General features: G+C 44.9%; 1 protein-coding gene across 2 annotated transcripts; it reads right to left on the reverse strand.

The window, feature by feature from the left end:
- Positions 1–6,812: 6,812 nt before the first annotated feature.
- LOC124479586 lies at positions 6,813–15,540 on the reverse strand. 2 transcript variants are annotated; one of them, XM_047038384.1, is made up of 10 exons: positions 15,134–15,540; positions 14,379–14,507; positions 14,027–14,109; positions 13,695–13,851; positions 13,328–13,489; positions 13,073–13,198; positions 12,247–12,467; positions 9,302–12,114; positions 8,555–9,247; positions 6,813–8,461 (listed from the first exon to the last, which is right to left on the reverse strand). In XM_047038384.1, exons 1-10 carry the CDS (start codon positions 15,359–15,361, stop codon positions 8,370–8,372), a joined length of 4,704 nt encoding a protein of 1,567 aa, XP_046894340.1. In that variant the 5' UTR covers positions 15,362–15,540; the 3' UTR covers positions 6,813–8,369. The 2 variants fall into 2 exon arrangements, with proteins under 2 accessions (XP_046894340.1, XP_046894339.1); XM_047038383.1 differs by having other exon boundaries at positions 8,555–12,114.
- Between the last annotated feature and the right edge of the window lie 1,200 nt (positions 15,541–16,740).

Raw genomic sequence — 16,740 nt, forward strand, 5'->3', positions numbered from 1 at the left:
TCTGAGAGAGTTTTTCGTTTGCATATTTCCTTGTCCCACCGGAAAGCTCTGCATTACTGCAAAGAAAGCTTAAGACACATGGTTACTGCGTAAAGTCGATGCTGAATGCACAGTCCACAGATTTTGCTCTGCGTTGAAACTGAAGTGACAGAAGTTTTACTAAGAAAAACTCATTAGAAGGTCAGCTTGGTAACTTGAATAACAGCTCTGTGATAAATATATCTGTTATCAAATCATATTAGACATTCTAATGAGTTTTCTCGTTGTGTAATATTTCTTGACGTAATAGCTTAGGGCAGGGGTGTCGAACTCCGGTCCTCGAGGGCCGCTGTCCTGCATGTTTTAGATGTTTCCCTGCTCCAACACACCTGATTCAATTAAAAGGGTTGTTATAACGACCATTCATTCGAATCAGGTGAGCTGGATCAGGGAAACATCTAAAACATGCAGGACAGCGGCCCTCGAGGACCGGAGTTCGACACCCCTGGCTTAGGGGAATCAAATTCACAAGAGCGCCCCTTGTGAGGGAAGAGTCCCTTATAATCATTTCAGATGGCTGAAGCCAGAACACATTTGTACAGTTGTGTGACAGGTGCTACTGTACAGTTAGACTAGATGAGACCTGTGTGGAATTTTATCTGGAGGCGAGTTCTTCTCTAAAACCGAATCTCTGCTGAAGGGCATATGGCTGACAAGCGTCACTCAGGAGGACTAAATCAAGTCTGATTGAAGCTGCTGCTGCATGACCTGAGGGTAAACACTGTTCAACACAGAGACCACGCTGAACACTCACATCTCCACTCCTTGATAACTTATAATATTGTTTTTATTGATTTTATGTAAAGCACTTTGAGCTGCAATTCTTGTATGAAATGTGCTGTATCAATAAAATATTTGTATTGTTACTCAACCTGTTCTCTTACGAAACTGTCTGCTTCTATGCAATCAGATTTGGGCAACTCCTGTGTTCTTGCGTAATTGTTACCTGTTGATCATATAAATCGTCACTTAACTTTATGCCAACGACCAGTTTTGACTCTGGGACCAGATAAACCAGAAGCCACTCATTGTTTAGTTTCTGCAGGCCATATTTCACGTGTGTTGAGAACCCCTCTGACAGCATGATGAGTGACAGGGAGTGGCAGGGATTGTGCTAGCGAGGGCCCCTGCAGCTCCAGGGTAGCCAGGCACACCCAGAGAACCAGTTCCAGCCAGACCCCCGTTAATCTGTCAGCTAAACTGATTTATGGGGTTTCTCTTATTCCCACCCGTGAGACACTGTGACTGAATGTTGAGTACAGCATCGTGTGCTCTGACAATAATGAACCCTAGCTCTTGTACTGAGCGAACAATGGCAATTGTTAATTATAGACCTTTTTGTATTGTCTTGGTTTAATGTGTTTCAGGGAAATTGATAGTCTCTCTCTCTCTCTCTCTCTCTCTCTCTCTCTCTCCCTCCCCTCTCTCTCTCCCTCCCCCCCCCCCCTCTCTCTCTCTCTCCCTCCTCCCCCTCTCCCTCTCTATCTCTCTTTTCCCCCCCCCCCCTTTCTCTCTCTCTCTCTCTTCCCCGTCTTTCTTTCTCTCCCCCCTTCTCTCTCTCTCTCTCTCTCTCTCTCTTCCCCCTCTTTCTCTCTCTCACATTGAACTCTCTCACCTCTTCTAACGTCTAAGTCATTCTTTTCATTTTAAGATTAATGCTTCGTCCAACCTTCTCTACCCACATCATTCACCCACATCACTCTTCATTCGTTTCCTCATTGTTGTCTGTCATTACTGCAGCAACAATCTCAAGCACTTTCACTTTTTTTTGGCATCCTCTTTAGAACGGTGTTTACTTATGAACAACAAAACTGCATGTGTGCTGTTTTTAGGGCTCTAAAGTGAATATATACCCACCAAGCAAACACTGTTTATCTTTCTGGATCTGCATCAAAGGCGGAGACTAGTAAATGTAAAATATATATATTTTTTGAAATATTTTGGGGCAGGAGTCGTACTTTGTTGGACAGTGTTTAAGTGTGACAGGAAAGCCAGGGAGCGACAGAGAGAGAGAGAGAGAGAGAGAGAGAGAGAGAGAGGGGAAGACATGCTTTAAAAAGGCCAGGGCCAAGGTAGATACCCAAGCCGCTTCACATTTAGCAGACGCTCTTATCCAGAGTGACTTACAGTAAGTACAGGGACATTCCCCCGAGGCAAGTAGGGTGAAGTGCCTTGCCCGAGGACACAACGTCACACAACTTCCCCGTCACGGCCAGGAATCGAACCGTCAACTTTCTGATTAATAGCCCTATTCCCTAACCGCTCAGCCATCTGACTACCAATTCAGTATTGCGTCAACCTACAGGGTATTCGTACTTATCCGGTGAGCTACCGGGGTTATTACATCAGAGGTTAGGTTCCTGCCTGTGACACTTCAGTCAAACCTCAAAGTAAAATGGGCTTTTAAAATCGCTGAGCCAAAACTAGGGAATATTGATTGGTTGATGGATGAATCCTTCTAGAATATTATCTGTGTCAAGCGATGGCTTCTCTGAACCCATACCCTCATTTTCATGCCCTAACCGAACAATGAAACTCCTTGCTTTAGGCAGGCAATGAAAATGCACGTTTTCCATTAGAAGAATGCGAGGTCTAATCTGAAGTACATGAATGAAAAAGGTCAATTTTAATTCAGGAAGTACTTTCCAGTTCCAACTTGCCTATCGTACTAGAAAGAGTTCTGCAAGTTTCTGACAAGGCCTTGTCTCTATCTTTGCCATGGAGACTTAAAACAACAAGACTTTTGCATTTCTCCTTTCTTTACAAGTGTTTTGTTTAATCATTTTTCTTTATGGGTGTGTGTGAAAGGGACTATTTACACCTCTGTACGATGTACTACAACCTAAATTCATTGGATCTGTTCATGGACGTGTTCCTACAGGCCACCAATCAACCTCACAGATCAAGTGGAATGTTAGCGGGGTGGGAAGTGTGCTCAGACAGGTGGGCGCGGGGCCATCAAGCAGGGATTGGCACGAGATAAAAGATTGTCTTGCTGTTCCTCTCCCCACCACAGTGACCCTGTGCACACATACTGTCACAGAGCAGTCGCACCTTTGTACAATGTAGCAAGGGTTGGAGAGATTAAGAAGTAAAGGAGATACACCCCTTCTGACGACTCCCAGTTACTAGCAATCCTGCCCCTGTGCCGGCCAAGCGTTTTGGCTGTGGTCCAAGACAAAAGAATGTTAAGCCGGTTTCTCTACTAGAAGTGCTTGGAGGTATCGTCTATTTGCACATTAAAAGCGTTCCCATGCTTGGCTGAGTGCCTCTATGTTCAAGGGAAAATAGTTTAGCTCAATGTCACTGTCAAAAAATTAATTATCAACTGATTGATATGATTGACAGGGTAGTATTTGTCTCATGCTTCACAGCCCTGTTCTTTGTGCACGTAGCCATAGTGCTATATAAGTGAACCTGGCAGCAGCGAGGCAGGTAGGCAGATACCTGAAGCTGAAGTAACAAACTGCTGCTACTTCTCAGATTAGCTCAGTAAGGATCAGACCAGACCTGCACAGGTATAAGACATGAACCTTGACATAAAAGTCGAGACTAACATGATACGTCGCTGCATGTGTGTGCTCGGTGTGTGTGTGGCTACGGAGCTAAGGTGTAGTTCCTGTTGTGCCAATGCAAGAAGTGTCAAAATAATTTTAAAAAATTAAGAACGTTTGTCAAATAAAAATTAAATGTTGCAGTGGAGTTGGAGGCACCTTCTCAGAGCAAAGCATCAAGCTCTTACTGTGGGGCTGAACTCCCAAACAAGAAAACTTTCTAACCCAAAGATGTCAATCATTCACAGATTTTGAGAAAACAACAGGGACAATGCCTTAGTATTACTCATTTATTTCAGCAGTCAAACAAACTGCTGGCGTTTTCGGCCTAGTCGTAAGAGCAATGTCAGCATGCTTTTTATAAAAGCTCAAATAAATGGGTGAAACCTTGGCAGTGATCCTGGTTGTTTCCCTCAGGGTTGGTGAGTGCTACCATACGTCATTGGATGTAAAAAAAACAATGAATGAAAAAACAAATGGTTGCAGAGCAGAACATGACATAGGTTACAACATGTAGCCCTTGGTAGGTGTTCGCTGTGGCAAAGCGTAAAAATGATTTCCATGAAAGGTTTTCTACTCAGTCAGTCTGACACCTGTCTTATCAGATGTGGTTGTTATAAATGAACCTGGCTTCACTTCAATACTCCACATTGTACACCTTTCAAGCCCCAACAAAGCAGTACACCTTGCAGTTTCAGGTAGATTATGCAAATGAATAGAGTTAGAGGAGATAAAAAGGGTTACTCTTAAGGACTAAAACGAGAAAAGAACGTTTTTAATAACGTTTGACAGTGACATTGAGCTAACGTTACTGGTTTCTATTACTAGTTCGTGTTTTGCATCTCAAATTTCCCATTTCAACTATCCCAATTGCAGTCCCTTCCAATAACAGAATACTCTACCTGCATGACTAGGAGCTATGATCAGATAACCTACTCCAGACAAAGCCTCGCCTTTTCAGGCAGAATCCAATCATTTGATATCTCTAAATATGTCTCTGTATATATTTTTTATATGTAATATCTCTGAAATTCAGCTGTGCATGACACCAGATTTGGCCTGAAGATGGAGGGGGACATGGCTGTTGGAACAGGTCCCGGTGGGCAAATCCTGATAGCCCAGTTTTACAAGTCCATTCATGTGTGCTAATCATGCGTCCTATAGCCTAAAAATGTCAGGCTTCAGCCACCACGCCTGCAAATCCAACCTGCCTCCCCACAGTTGGTTTTGCTTTAGAATTTGAAAGAAACGGAACTTGAACTGAATTTTAAGGGTAGGCCTACATATTCAGTGTACCTGCACTTCTGCACGACACAGACCATTAAAACAAGTGGTTTTACTCTTACTTGTCTTTTATTGATGCAGAACATTGGAATATTCCAGAACAAAGAATCCACCATGACAAGTTTTTACCCCCACACCCTTTCTGTAGAGAATACATGTGCCTTAGGTCTCTTCAAACTGTTGTTCGTGTCCCTCTCGCGTCCAGGCATTTCAGGACACCTTCTTTAGCTGACCGGCATTTCTTTCGTTTAAGTTTTGTTTATCACTGCAGAGCTTCACGCCGGCTGGATGAGCAGCATTGGAATAAGCGCAGCTAGTTCAGGCAGGGCAATCGGCTAGGGCGCGTCATCCACTCATTACCACACCTGTGTTAGCCAGCACAAGATAGTTTTCACAATCTACACATGAACCTAACGTTATGTAGCCAGTGTCCAGCTTGGATCTTGATATTCAGTCAAAAGAAGTGAGAGAGTGAGGCTCAGTAAAACATTATGGGAAAGTTACAATGTTTGAACACAACTACGCAAGCACACACATCATTTTACTTGCTGTCTTTCACAGGTATGATGCATGTTGTTTGTCCAAAACGTGTGTTCGCTTTGTGGGTTCTCTTGACTACAGCACAGCAACGAGTCATGTAACAGTAGGCTACTTGTGTTTTATTGGCAAGCTGTAAAACAATCAGTCTATCTTCCCCTGGCTGTTTCCCTGATCCACCCTGTCTATCTGCCCTTGGCCTTTTCCCTGATCCATCCTGTCTATCTCGTCTTGGCCTTCCTCCCTGGTCCACCCTGTTCGACCTTCACTCACCAGCCAAGCCCCTGACCTCCTAGAGCAGTGACTCACATCTCACTTCAGACTTACAATTCCTTGGAAGCCTGACCTGTATTGGTATGGAAATTGGACGTCCAAACTAAGTGCCAGTTGTACTGTAAAGTCTCCTTGTTGTATCCTAAGTGACATGCAGACTTGCAGAAATACTAGTCAATGCTGTTCTTAAATCTTTCTTTTTTTTCTTTTCTGAATAATACTGTTAGATAAATGTTGATCTAATTATGTTTTAATTTGTGTGGATACTAGTACACATAGGCCTATATACATACATTAACATTTTCGAATAAAAACATTTGAAGAGAATCTTTCTGCGTACATGCGTTAACATTCATGCAGCACTCCTGTTCCCAAGTGTGTCACTGGTGTAAGTTATCATGCTGCAGACGTGTCGCTAGCTGGAAGGATGGACGTTTCTGGAACAGAGCGGTGCATAGTGAGTTATGTAGAGCAGTAACTAGGTACGGACATTTATGTCAGAGCAAGTATGTATGGACGCCATAAAAACTAACTGCGTTACTGAAACAGTAAACCAGGAGAGGGCATGGTATCGCCTATATCGTGCTCCGGTCGGTCAACCAGCGCAACCCATGTGTTATTGAGCCATATCCCACACCTGTTAATTGCTTTTCTACAACAGTTAAATTAATGGGACATTTTTGGAAACAAGTTTGTAGAGTAGAATAACAGTTTTAGATAGATTTGTATTCATCTTCACTAGAATACAAGTTCTTAAACCATGTCCGTTATTCAATATCAGTATAGCCAAGCGCCACTAGTAGGCTAGATGTTGAACGAACTTGATTTTCAGAGTTGCTGGTACTGTTTGAGCTGGCTTGGACAGTGTAAAGTAGGCCTACTGAAGGTTTGAGCTGGTTTGGACAGTGTCGAGTACTGAAGGTTTGCTGTGGTGTCGGATGACAGCTGCTGAGCTCCATTATCATACCCCAAGCTTGTGTGAGTGAGTGAGTATGCGCGTGTGTGTCTGTGTGCGTGTGAGAGACTGTGTCCTGTTGCTAGCTAAACTTTCCTCTACAACAGTAAGACATTAGCAGTTCATGAAAGATTAACTGTCGATGTAAATAATGAAAATAGACTCTTGGCTGGTTGAAGATCAATAAATCAATTTTACTTTTATTATTTTAGATTCGTAGTAAATATAGTGTAGTGAACCCTTTCGACAGCCAACAAACACTACAACAGCTTTGTGCATTCTGCCACCTTCTGTTTACATGTAGAGTCACACCTTCATTGAAAGTTGTAAGATGCACATTGCTCAGCAGAAAAGTTAGAAACAGCGTACTGAAATCTCCCTTTACTCACACTAGTGATAAACCCCTGCATGCAACAAGATTGACCATTTACCAGCCTCTTAAAAAATGTTATGATCCGTAAGACATATCTGATTACTCTTGCACAGTAGGCAATTCAGTTTTTCACAATTGCTAAAACATATTTCTTGAAACAGTCACCCACTTTCTCAAAACTGTAAACACAAAACCTCATCTTCAAGCACTATTTACAAAACCTCTAAATCCTCTTGCAAAATGAAACTTTCGCTTCAAAACAGATTTACCTGTGCTCAAAATCAAACACTGCTCTCAAATCATAAACAAAGTGATCTAAATTATATACACAATCAAGCAGTCAGTAAACAATACACCAAAAAATAGAAAACACATTGTTCAAAACATATAGTTCTCAGGGAGAAGTGCATTTTTACGTAATCTCAAAGCAAATGTCATATTTATCCGTCATTGTCTTTTGATGAACAAAAACATGTTATATCATAGTAGCTCAAAATTGATCAGAAATTACTACTCTGCTTTGCTCTCTGCAATTTCTTTGCTCTTTCTCCTCCTTGTACCCCTATACAGTACTGTACCCTGCATCTCACTACTCACTCTTGTTCTTTGTTGATATGAACCTGCAACCAACCAAAATCTATTGAGCAGTCAGTACTGTTACTGTTACAAATGGAAAGTACAATGTTTCAGGGCCATACAATTTGTTCATTGTACAGTAAACAGCCTACATTGCACTGTACTGCAGTATACAATTACTACAGTAAAAGGGACAAAAATCAAAGGAGTAAACATGTGATCAATGTGCTTCTTCTTGTCTTTGGGCTGGGTTAGGTAAGAGCACTTTGTCGACATCACAAGCAATATTTTCCCGCCTTCAACAACCTGTTTGATCTCTGAACTGGCTTATATTAGTTGTGTCACATCATTTGAAACAAGTTAAATCAATTTTGAGTGGTTGTGTTTAGTCAATGACATGTTTTCTCTACTTGTATTTGATTGTTGCCATTTGTGTTTACCAGTATGGATGACATGTGCATTAGAGTGCAGAATGTGTTTTGAAAATGAGAATGTGTTAAGAGTTGTGCTGAAAATTAGAAGTGAGATCTGCAAATGGTTTTTTACCATGTGAAATAGTTTCAGGTATTGACTACAGACAGGCCAATTAGCTACATGAGTTCAGGCAACTGAGAACTTTGTTCAGCCAATGGGTTTTAGTGTTTTTGCAATTGAGAAAAACTGTAAAATCAGTACTAGTACTGAGTACTATTTTTAGATTACACACACAGTATATCATTACCCTATAAATCCCAGGACTATAAGAACATAAAACGATTTCAATATTGATCATTGCAGATTAGGTAACATGGAGGAAGTCATTGTCTTCCACTGGATCGCCAACCACTTCATCGCTCGTGTTCATCCACTTCTGGATACGAGGATTTGAACCTGTGGACGAAAGATAAACAAATAACAGTGACAACAGAACGGAACAGAACGTGTCTGCTGAGTGGAAACTGGTCCTCATTCTGACGCACTCACCCGACACTTCCTTAGGACTCTCCTGACTCCTCCCCTTCCCTGCCGCAGACATCTTCATGACGGCCATCTTGCACACACTGATGCGCTCCCTGCTTGTTCCACTTCCACTGCCGGTGCTGCGGATCATCACCCCACTGGAGCTGCTGGTGATGACCCGACAGCCACTCCCACTTCCTGTCTTACCTGCCCCGGCTCCTCCGCTCACCATCCCACCCCCTCCAACACTCCGTCCAGAGCTGCTCATGCTCAGTCTCCCTCCACTGCCTGTAGAGTTCAGCCTGCCCCCACTCCCTGTGGAACTCAGTCTCCCTCCACTTCCTGCAGTACTCAGCCTGCCTCCACTTCCTCCAGTACTCAGCCTGCCTCCACTTCCTGCAGTACTCAGCCTGCCTCCAATTCCTGCAGTACTCAACCTGCCTCCACTTCCTCCAGTACTCAACCTGCCTCCACTTCCTGCAGTACTCAACCTGCTTCCACTTCCTGCAGTACTCAGTCTCCCTCCACTTCCTGTAGAACTCAGTCTCCCTCCACTTCCTGCACTGCTTCCTGTGCTCATGCCATACACCATCCATTCTCCGCTCCCCTCCCTGTTGATGCGACCGGCTCCCCTGGCGCCCTGACAATCTTCACTGTCTGCCTCAGCTCCAGTAGAGCTACTTAGCATGCCTCCACTAGCGGAACGACTTAGCATGCCTCCACTAGCGGAACGACTTAGCATGCCTCCACTAGCGGAACTACTTAGTATGCCTCCACTAGCGGAACGACTTAGCATGCCTCCACTAGCGGAACTACTTAGCATGCCTCCACTAGCGGAACGACTTAGCATGCCTCCACTAGCGGAATGACTTAGCATGCCTCCATTATTGGAACTACTTAGCATGCCTCCATTAGCAGAACTACTTAGCATGCCTCCACTAGCGGAACGACTAAGCATACCTCCATTAGCGGAACTACTTAGCATGCCTCCACTGTTAGCACTACTCATTCTAGATTTCCCACCGGCTGTGCTATGCACAACTCCTCCTGTTTTTGCACTGCCCCCACGCTTAACGTGATCAGTAGTGAAGGTGACAGTTCTCTGGCCTCCTGTCCCCTCTGCCTCCACACCCAGACCGCTGGTGCTCTCTGCCTCCACACCCAGATCGCTGGGACTCATGGTGTTGCTGCCGTCGGCTGAACTTGTGATGGAAACTCTACCACCAACACTCTCTACTTGTAACACAGGTTCCTTGATACTAATATGGCTTTGACGCTCAGATTCTGTCACTATCACAGCCCCACTCCGTGTGAGCTTCCTTCTTGTCATGCTGACTAGGTCTCCGTTCTCCTGTACAGGTGTCACAGCGCTGCTCCTGTCAGTTACAGTGACCGCATCAGCACCCTGACAGATTAGCTCTACTTCACTTTCAACCTGAGCTCTCTTTGCTGCTGTGCTTGCTTTGCCTCTGTTCTTCAAATGGTGTTTCTTTTTCTTCTTTTGATTTCCAGATGTTTTTTCACCATGTTCTACACTGGCCACCTGGTCACTATGTTGTACACTAGTCACCTGGTCACCATGTTCTACACTGGCCACCTGGTCACTATGTTGTACACTAGTCACCTGGTCACTATGTTCTACACTGGCCACCTGGTCACTATGTTGTACACTGGTCACCTGGTCACCATGTTCTACATTGGTCACTTCACTACCATGTTCTACACTGGTCACCTGGTAACCAAGTTCTACACTGGTCACCTGGTCACCAAGTTGTACACTGGTCACCTGGTCAACATGTTCTACACTGGTCACCTGGTCACCATGTTCTACACTGGTCACCTGGTCAACATGTTCTACACTGGTCACCTGGTAACCAAGTTGTACACTGGTGACCTTGTCACCAAGTTGTACACTGGTCACCTGGTCAACATGTTCTACACTGGTCACCTGGTCACCATGTTCTACACTGGTCACCTGGTCACTATGTTCTACACTGGTCACCTGGTCAACATGTTCTACACTGTTCACCTGGTAACCAAGTTGTACACTGGTCACCTGGTCACCAAGTTGTACACTGCTCATCTGGTCAACATGTTCTACACTGGTCACTTCATCACGATTCTCAACACTGGTCACCTGGTCTACAATGGTCACCTGGTGACCATGTTCTACACTGGTCACCTGGTCAACTTGTTCTAGATTGGTCACTTCACCAACATGTTCTACACTTGTCACCTGGTCAACTTGTTCTAGACTGGTCACCTGGTCACCATGTTCTACACTAGTCACCTGATCATCATGTTTTACACTGGTCACCTGGTCAACATGTTCTACACTGGATACATGGTCCTCATTTTTTACAATGGTCACCTGGTAACCAAGTTGTACACTGGTCACCTGGTCAACATGTTCTACACTGGTCACTTGGTCACTTTGTTCTACAGTGGTCACTTCACTACCATATTCTACACTGGTCAACTGAACAACCCTATCTGCAACACACAGACCTCCTTGTTCAGGACTTAAGTCCTGGACATCCACATTGATGTGACTCCCTCCATCATCTCCACACGTGAACATTCCTTCCTCCTTGACATCCCCGTTTCCTTCCCCTGACACAACCTGCTTGTTCTGTACATCACTGGTCAAGTCAGCACTGCCTAGAACCCCAGTCTCAGCACTGCCTAGAACCCCAGTCTCAGCACTGCCTAGAACCCCTGTCTCAGTGCTGCCTAGAACCCCAGTCTCAGCACTGCCTAGAACCCCTGTCTCAGCGCTGCCTAGAACCCCAGTCTCAGCACGGGCATCTAGTACTGTAGGCTCCACACTCCACCCCTTCCTCTCCACCTTCACACCTCCTCTCCCTGGACTCACACTCCAGGAACAGATGACCTCAATTACTGCTTCCCCAACTTGCAGGTGAGCATCACTTTGCAGGTGAGGGGGATCGTCCTGTGGTCTGTGCACTGTGTTGCTGATATGAGTCACAACACCAGCTGCGGTCTCAGTTGATAGTGTGTTCATATTGACATCACTCTCAGTGCTGCATGCTTCTCTGGTCTCGACACTGCTAGCCTGCACTGACCCTCCAGCCAAATTGATATGCTTCTCGTTCATGCAGCTGCTCTGATGATCTCTCTTGAAACTGATCGATGGAGCTTCAGGACTGCCATCAGTGGTTGTGGAGTGAAGCACCTTCGTCCGGTCTGTGTCCTGGCTCACAGGTTCAAGAGTCACAACGTTGGGATGTTTGTGCAGCTCTCGAGTGCCCTGGTTTTCATCCACGGCCACGTGTCTGCTGCCCATGCTTGTGCTGCGGGCGTCCTTCAGAGGGACGTGGGGGACCTCGCCTGGCCTGGAACGAGACGGCTCCACCCTCTGTGTCTCCATCACATGACTGCTGACACGCCCCCTGCTGGCCTCCACTGGTCTTTGACCTCCGACCCTGCTGGAGGTCGCCCTGCCCCTGGCCTCTGCGTAATCAAGGCCGCTCGGGTCAGCCAGGACGTTGTTCATGAGAGCACCTTGGCTACTCTCTAGACAGAGAATAGGGGCATCAGCCTTGCAGTTGAAGGTCAAAGTTCTGTTGAGGACAGTGGTGTAATAGTTTTGTCTTTACAATTTGACATTAATCAACATCGTCAATATTTTTGCATGAAAGGGAACGAAGGAAAGAAGGAGAAAGGAAATATAACTGATCCACTTAACGCCCCACCTGTCTTCCTCCCCGTTCAGGAGTCTCCTGTACTCTGCGATCTCCATCTCCAGCCTGGTCTTGATGTCCAGCAGCATCTGGTAGTCTGCAGCCTGGTGTACTTGAGACAGACGCAGGTGCTGCAGCTCCGCCTCTAAGGAGCCTAAGAACTGCTGCAACCGCCGCAGCAACAGGCCAAACCGCTCGTCCACTTCGGCCATATTCGCCTCCAAAGACTGGTTCTGTCCAGCAGGGGAAGGCGAAGGACCAAACAGCCGTTACAGATACAGCCCAGTGTCCGACCGACGCTGTCTTGGTGTTCCATACTGTTAGACTGATATGAGTCTGTGCGTTTAACATGATATTGTGTGTTTAACGTGATCTTGTGTGTTTGACATCCTTTGTTGTTAGAGATTACATTTGTTTTGGTTTTTATGCTGTTTCTCTGTAAATACACATAAGTGGTCCTAATTTCGTTGGGTGCATCAGAGCTATGCAATGATAATAATGTCCCTCCCCCCCTCCCCCCCTCCCCCCCTCCCTCCTTCCTTCCCTCCCTCCCTCCCTCCCTCCCTCCCTCCCTCCCTCCCTCCCTCCCTCCCTCCCTCCCTCCCTCCCTCCCTCCCTCCCTCCCTCCCTCCCTCCCTCCCTCCCTCCCTCCCCTCCCCTCCCTCCCTCCCTCCCTCCCTCCCTCCTTCCTTCCTTCCTTCCTTCCTTCCCTCCCTCCCTCCCTCCCTCCCTCCCTCCCCTCCCTCCCCTCCCTCCCTCCCTCCCTCCCTCCCTCCCCCCCTCCCCTCCATCCCTCCCTCCTGTGGTAGACAGGTGAAGTACAGTGTGGGTTGTGTACCTGGGCCTGCTGCTTGTGGAGGGTGACCTCCAGGGCCTGCCTGGTTCTCTCCAGCTCCCTCCGCTCCACCAGGCCCTCCTCGGAGCCCGCCGGACAGACACTCACTTGGTGTCTCAACAGTTCTGCCTGTGGAACCCGGACGGAACAGACCACGGCCCGAGGTTACGGACACAGTAAGACAGGTTTCAATACACACACACATATCTATTTTGGAATTGATCGTGGCGAAGATAAGAACATCTCAGCCGTTCTCACCTGTCTGTGAAACCAGGTGTCAGCCTCCGCCTGGTTCTTCTGGACCAGCGCCAGACACGTGGTGTGGAGATGATCCAGGACCTGTGTGAGGTCTGCTGAAGGAGCACAGTCCATCTCCACGGCAACGGGTTCAGACAACCGCGACAGAACCTCCTGCACCACCTGGAGGAACATGGACATGCAGTAAGCACACCCTTACTCAGGCAGGAGAACCCTGTCTACTGTATAATACAGGCAGTACTTGTAAGACATTTGATGAATCCTTTGGATTGTGTGATGATTTGTTACCGGAACAACTTAAATCTTAAATGAGTTTGGACTTTTTAAATGATATTTTTTTAAAGAGTGTGTTTCAGAGTGACCTCACCTCTTCGTGGTTGGTCTTGAGGAGATCCATATCTTCGGCATGTTGGTTGAGCTGGAGATGCAGGTGTCTGTTCATGAACAGGAGCTCCCCCTGGAGCCTCTGCATGAAGTCCAACTCCGAAGACACAACCACCCGTCGCCTGTGTTCCTCCTCATATCTACACCACACAGGATAGCATGACGCTAGTGTGTGTGTGTGAGTGTGTAGAGAGTGTGCGTGTATGCGTGAAGAGTGTGCGTGTGTGTGTGTTTGTATGTCTAAAAGGATAGCACATTTGAGTGGCAACGTGTTCACCTGTAATGTAAAGTGTCCAATGACCAAACAGAACTAACTTGGTGTTGTAGTTATGGGCTTCTTGTTCCGTATTGACTGTCTGCAGTTTGAGCTGGGTGTGAAAGATGTGCTGCTCACTGATCTGGGAGTGGAGATTAGGGAGACCGAAAGATCACATTACTCATACGTTCTGAACTATTGTCAGACATGTTTATAACCTTGTCAGTGATGCGGTGAATGTAGGCACTGACTTGTGAGTCGAGTGACATTTAAAGGTCACACAGGTGCAGGTACGGACTTGCTCGACCTACATTTACCTAAACGTTATCACTCTTTAACTTTCAACAGTGATATGTCCCTCTGTGTGTGTGTCTGTAAGGCATGAAGCCAGGATAAACGACATTAACTTGCCTGTTTCTTCAGGTCTTCCACTGTCTTCAGGGGTGTGTCCAGCTCTCTGAAGTCAGCAGGGTAGCTGTTCTCCAGATGATCTCTGATCTGCAGGGTCAGCTGATGATTGGCTGCTTCCAGGCTGTTGACCTGTTTGAATTAGATTTTTTTTTTTGCCCATTAGTGTTGTTGGAGGAGAGTTCTGTGATAAACACTTTCACACGGCACCAACTTCAACCTTTCAACTATCTGTGTTCCAGGCCGTGTGAAAGTAGGTTGAATGTGCTTAATAAGAGTATCAAAGAGTGAAGTCGACCTTTGAAACCAGCTTATTCAGATGAAAACACAGGTAAGCACCTGGGTCTACAGGGGCCCATGCAGCTTTCACAATAGGGATAAACAATCTACAGGGATGCTGCAATATACGTATTTGATGTGTCAGCAGATATGATGTTCCACCATATCAAGTAAATTCTGCACTACACAGCAGACAGTATAAGACATTTATTTTTCCCACCAACATAAAACACCACGATATATTCTAATAAAAAGAAATCTAATCTCTTCCCCACATGAAATTTACAGTAAAGAATAAAAACCATGATACCACAACTTTTTCAAACGTAGGCCTACTTTTAAATATAAACCTATTAAAAAATTATTCTAAAATAAAAAAGTAACATTTTATATTTGTAAAATTTGTGTGTGATATTAGAGCTACTGTATAAAAAAATACAATACGTTTAAAAAACACTGAGATGTTTGAGTTTGCTCACCTTATCTATATAGGATGCCAGCCGTTCATTCAGGTCCTGCAAGGTCACCTTCCCATCTACTGGCATGACTGAGAAAGCGTGGTCCCCCGAAATACGATTTGGTGGGTATTCCATTGAGACCTGGGTGCCATAAGCATGAGGATATCTCCCTCTTTTGGAGGACTGACCCCTTCTTCTATCTTCAGCTGTTAGGGAACCTCCGACATGCAACACCTGCCATTGTGCCATCTCACCTGCCGACCGGTGCTAGCTAGCTGCCAGCTAATAGCATCCCAGTAGAGACATTTGTGAAGAGTGGTTTGAGTTTTGCCTTTCTAAAACGTTATAAAGCAGGTGCAGACAAGTTGAAACTCAACCCACAGACATGAACTGTATTATTTGGGAAAACGTCTTAAGAGTGGAGGGGTTATTGTGTAGCTATACTGTGTCGATGTGCCTAGAGGCGGAATAAGGCTGCAAAAGGTCATATCAAACACATGCATACAATTCACTCTAGTGGAGTGACATTTAAATATCACACAGGAACAGTTTCAGACTTGCCTGACCTATACAGGCCCGAACAAGTATTTAACTTTCAACTGTTGTTAATAATCCCCTTTTGGATGTGTTCCGACCCAGATAATCTTCAGAACTTGTCTCTGAGCGGTAAAGAAAAGATGAACCATGTTAACGTGTCTGTTTCTGCGGGTCTTAGGTTACGCAATGTTCAAGTGTGGTTGTATCTATTCCACATTAAGGGTTAGGGACGTTTACGTTTTTATTTGGGAAAACGTTTAGAGTAGGGGCTACTACTGTGCAGAGGGGGAACTCCAAAGGTATTTTCCAATTTGCATGTTTTACCATTTCAAATTAAGTTTAAGTAATTGAATCTTCATACAACAGCTTTCATTTACCTCATAGAAAATGTGTTTTAAAGACTTGTAAATTGAACCATCCAAGCCAAGGGAATCTTTCATTTGTAAACGTTTCAAAGTTGAGGATGTTGAGACTTGTGTTAAACTAAATTGGTAGGCCCTATGTCATTATGAATCATCAATCATTCACTCAGGAACCTTCCAAACTAGAGGAATTCTTCAATATCTAGAAAAAAGAAAAAAAAGGGGGTTTTGAAACTTTTTTTCTCCACATACGCAGTGAAAGGAGAGGATAGAGGAGGAGTGGGGAAATTAGAACAGAGAAACTTAAAACAGAGAAAGCAGAGCAGAGGACATTAGAGTCCTCATTAAGCAAAATGAGGACCTCATTTTTCAAAATGTTAAAAAAATATATGTTTTCAACCTTGAAAACTGAAACCCTGAAAACTTCACATATAAAAAATGCCTGGCTTCAACATTTAAGAAGTATAAAATACAAATATTTGTGTAAAGAATTTAAGGAGTGAAAGTAACAAGTTGTCAGAAAAATGTGTAGTGAAGTAAAGTAGCCAACCGACACTATAAGAATCTACTTAAATACAATAACAAAGTTGTAATTTGTTACTTTCCATCTCTCAAGTATTTAAAACATTTTGTGCTGTTGTTTCTTAAAGCTATTTTGCTCCTGTTTCTGTAAAATTGCTAAACTACTGACTACTGGATATACTGAAATGCCTTCCGGAAATAGTGAAA

Source organism: Hypomesus transpacificus, chromosome 17 (genome assembly GCF_021917145.1).
Source record: "Hypomesus transpacificus isolate Combined female chromosome 17, fHypTra1, whole genome shotgun sequence".
Classification (NCBI taxonomy): Eukaryota; Metazoa; Chordata; class Actinopteri; order Osmeriformes; family Osmeridae; genus Hypomesus; species Hypomesus transpacificus.

Coding starts and splice junctions, on each gene's coding strand:
- LOC124479586 (XM_047038383.1), bottom strand. CDS start 15,361: ATGGCACAATGGCAGGTGTTGCATGTCGGAGGTTCCCTAACAGCTGAA. Junction 14,508..15,133: donor TGGCATCCTATATAGATAAG/GTGAGCAAACTC, acceptor TAATTCAAACAG/GTCAACAGCCTGGAAGCAGC. Junction 12,468..13,072: donor TCCACAAGCAGCAGGCCCAG/GTACACAACCCA, acceptor CCTGCTGGACAG/AACCAGTCTTTGGAGGCGAA.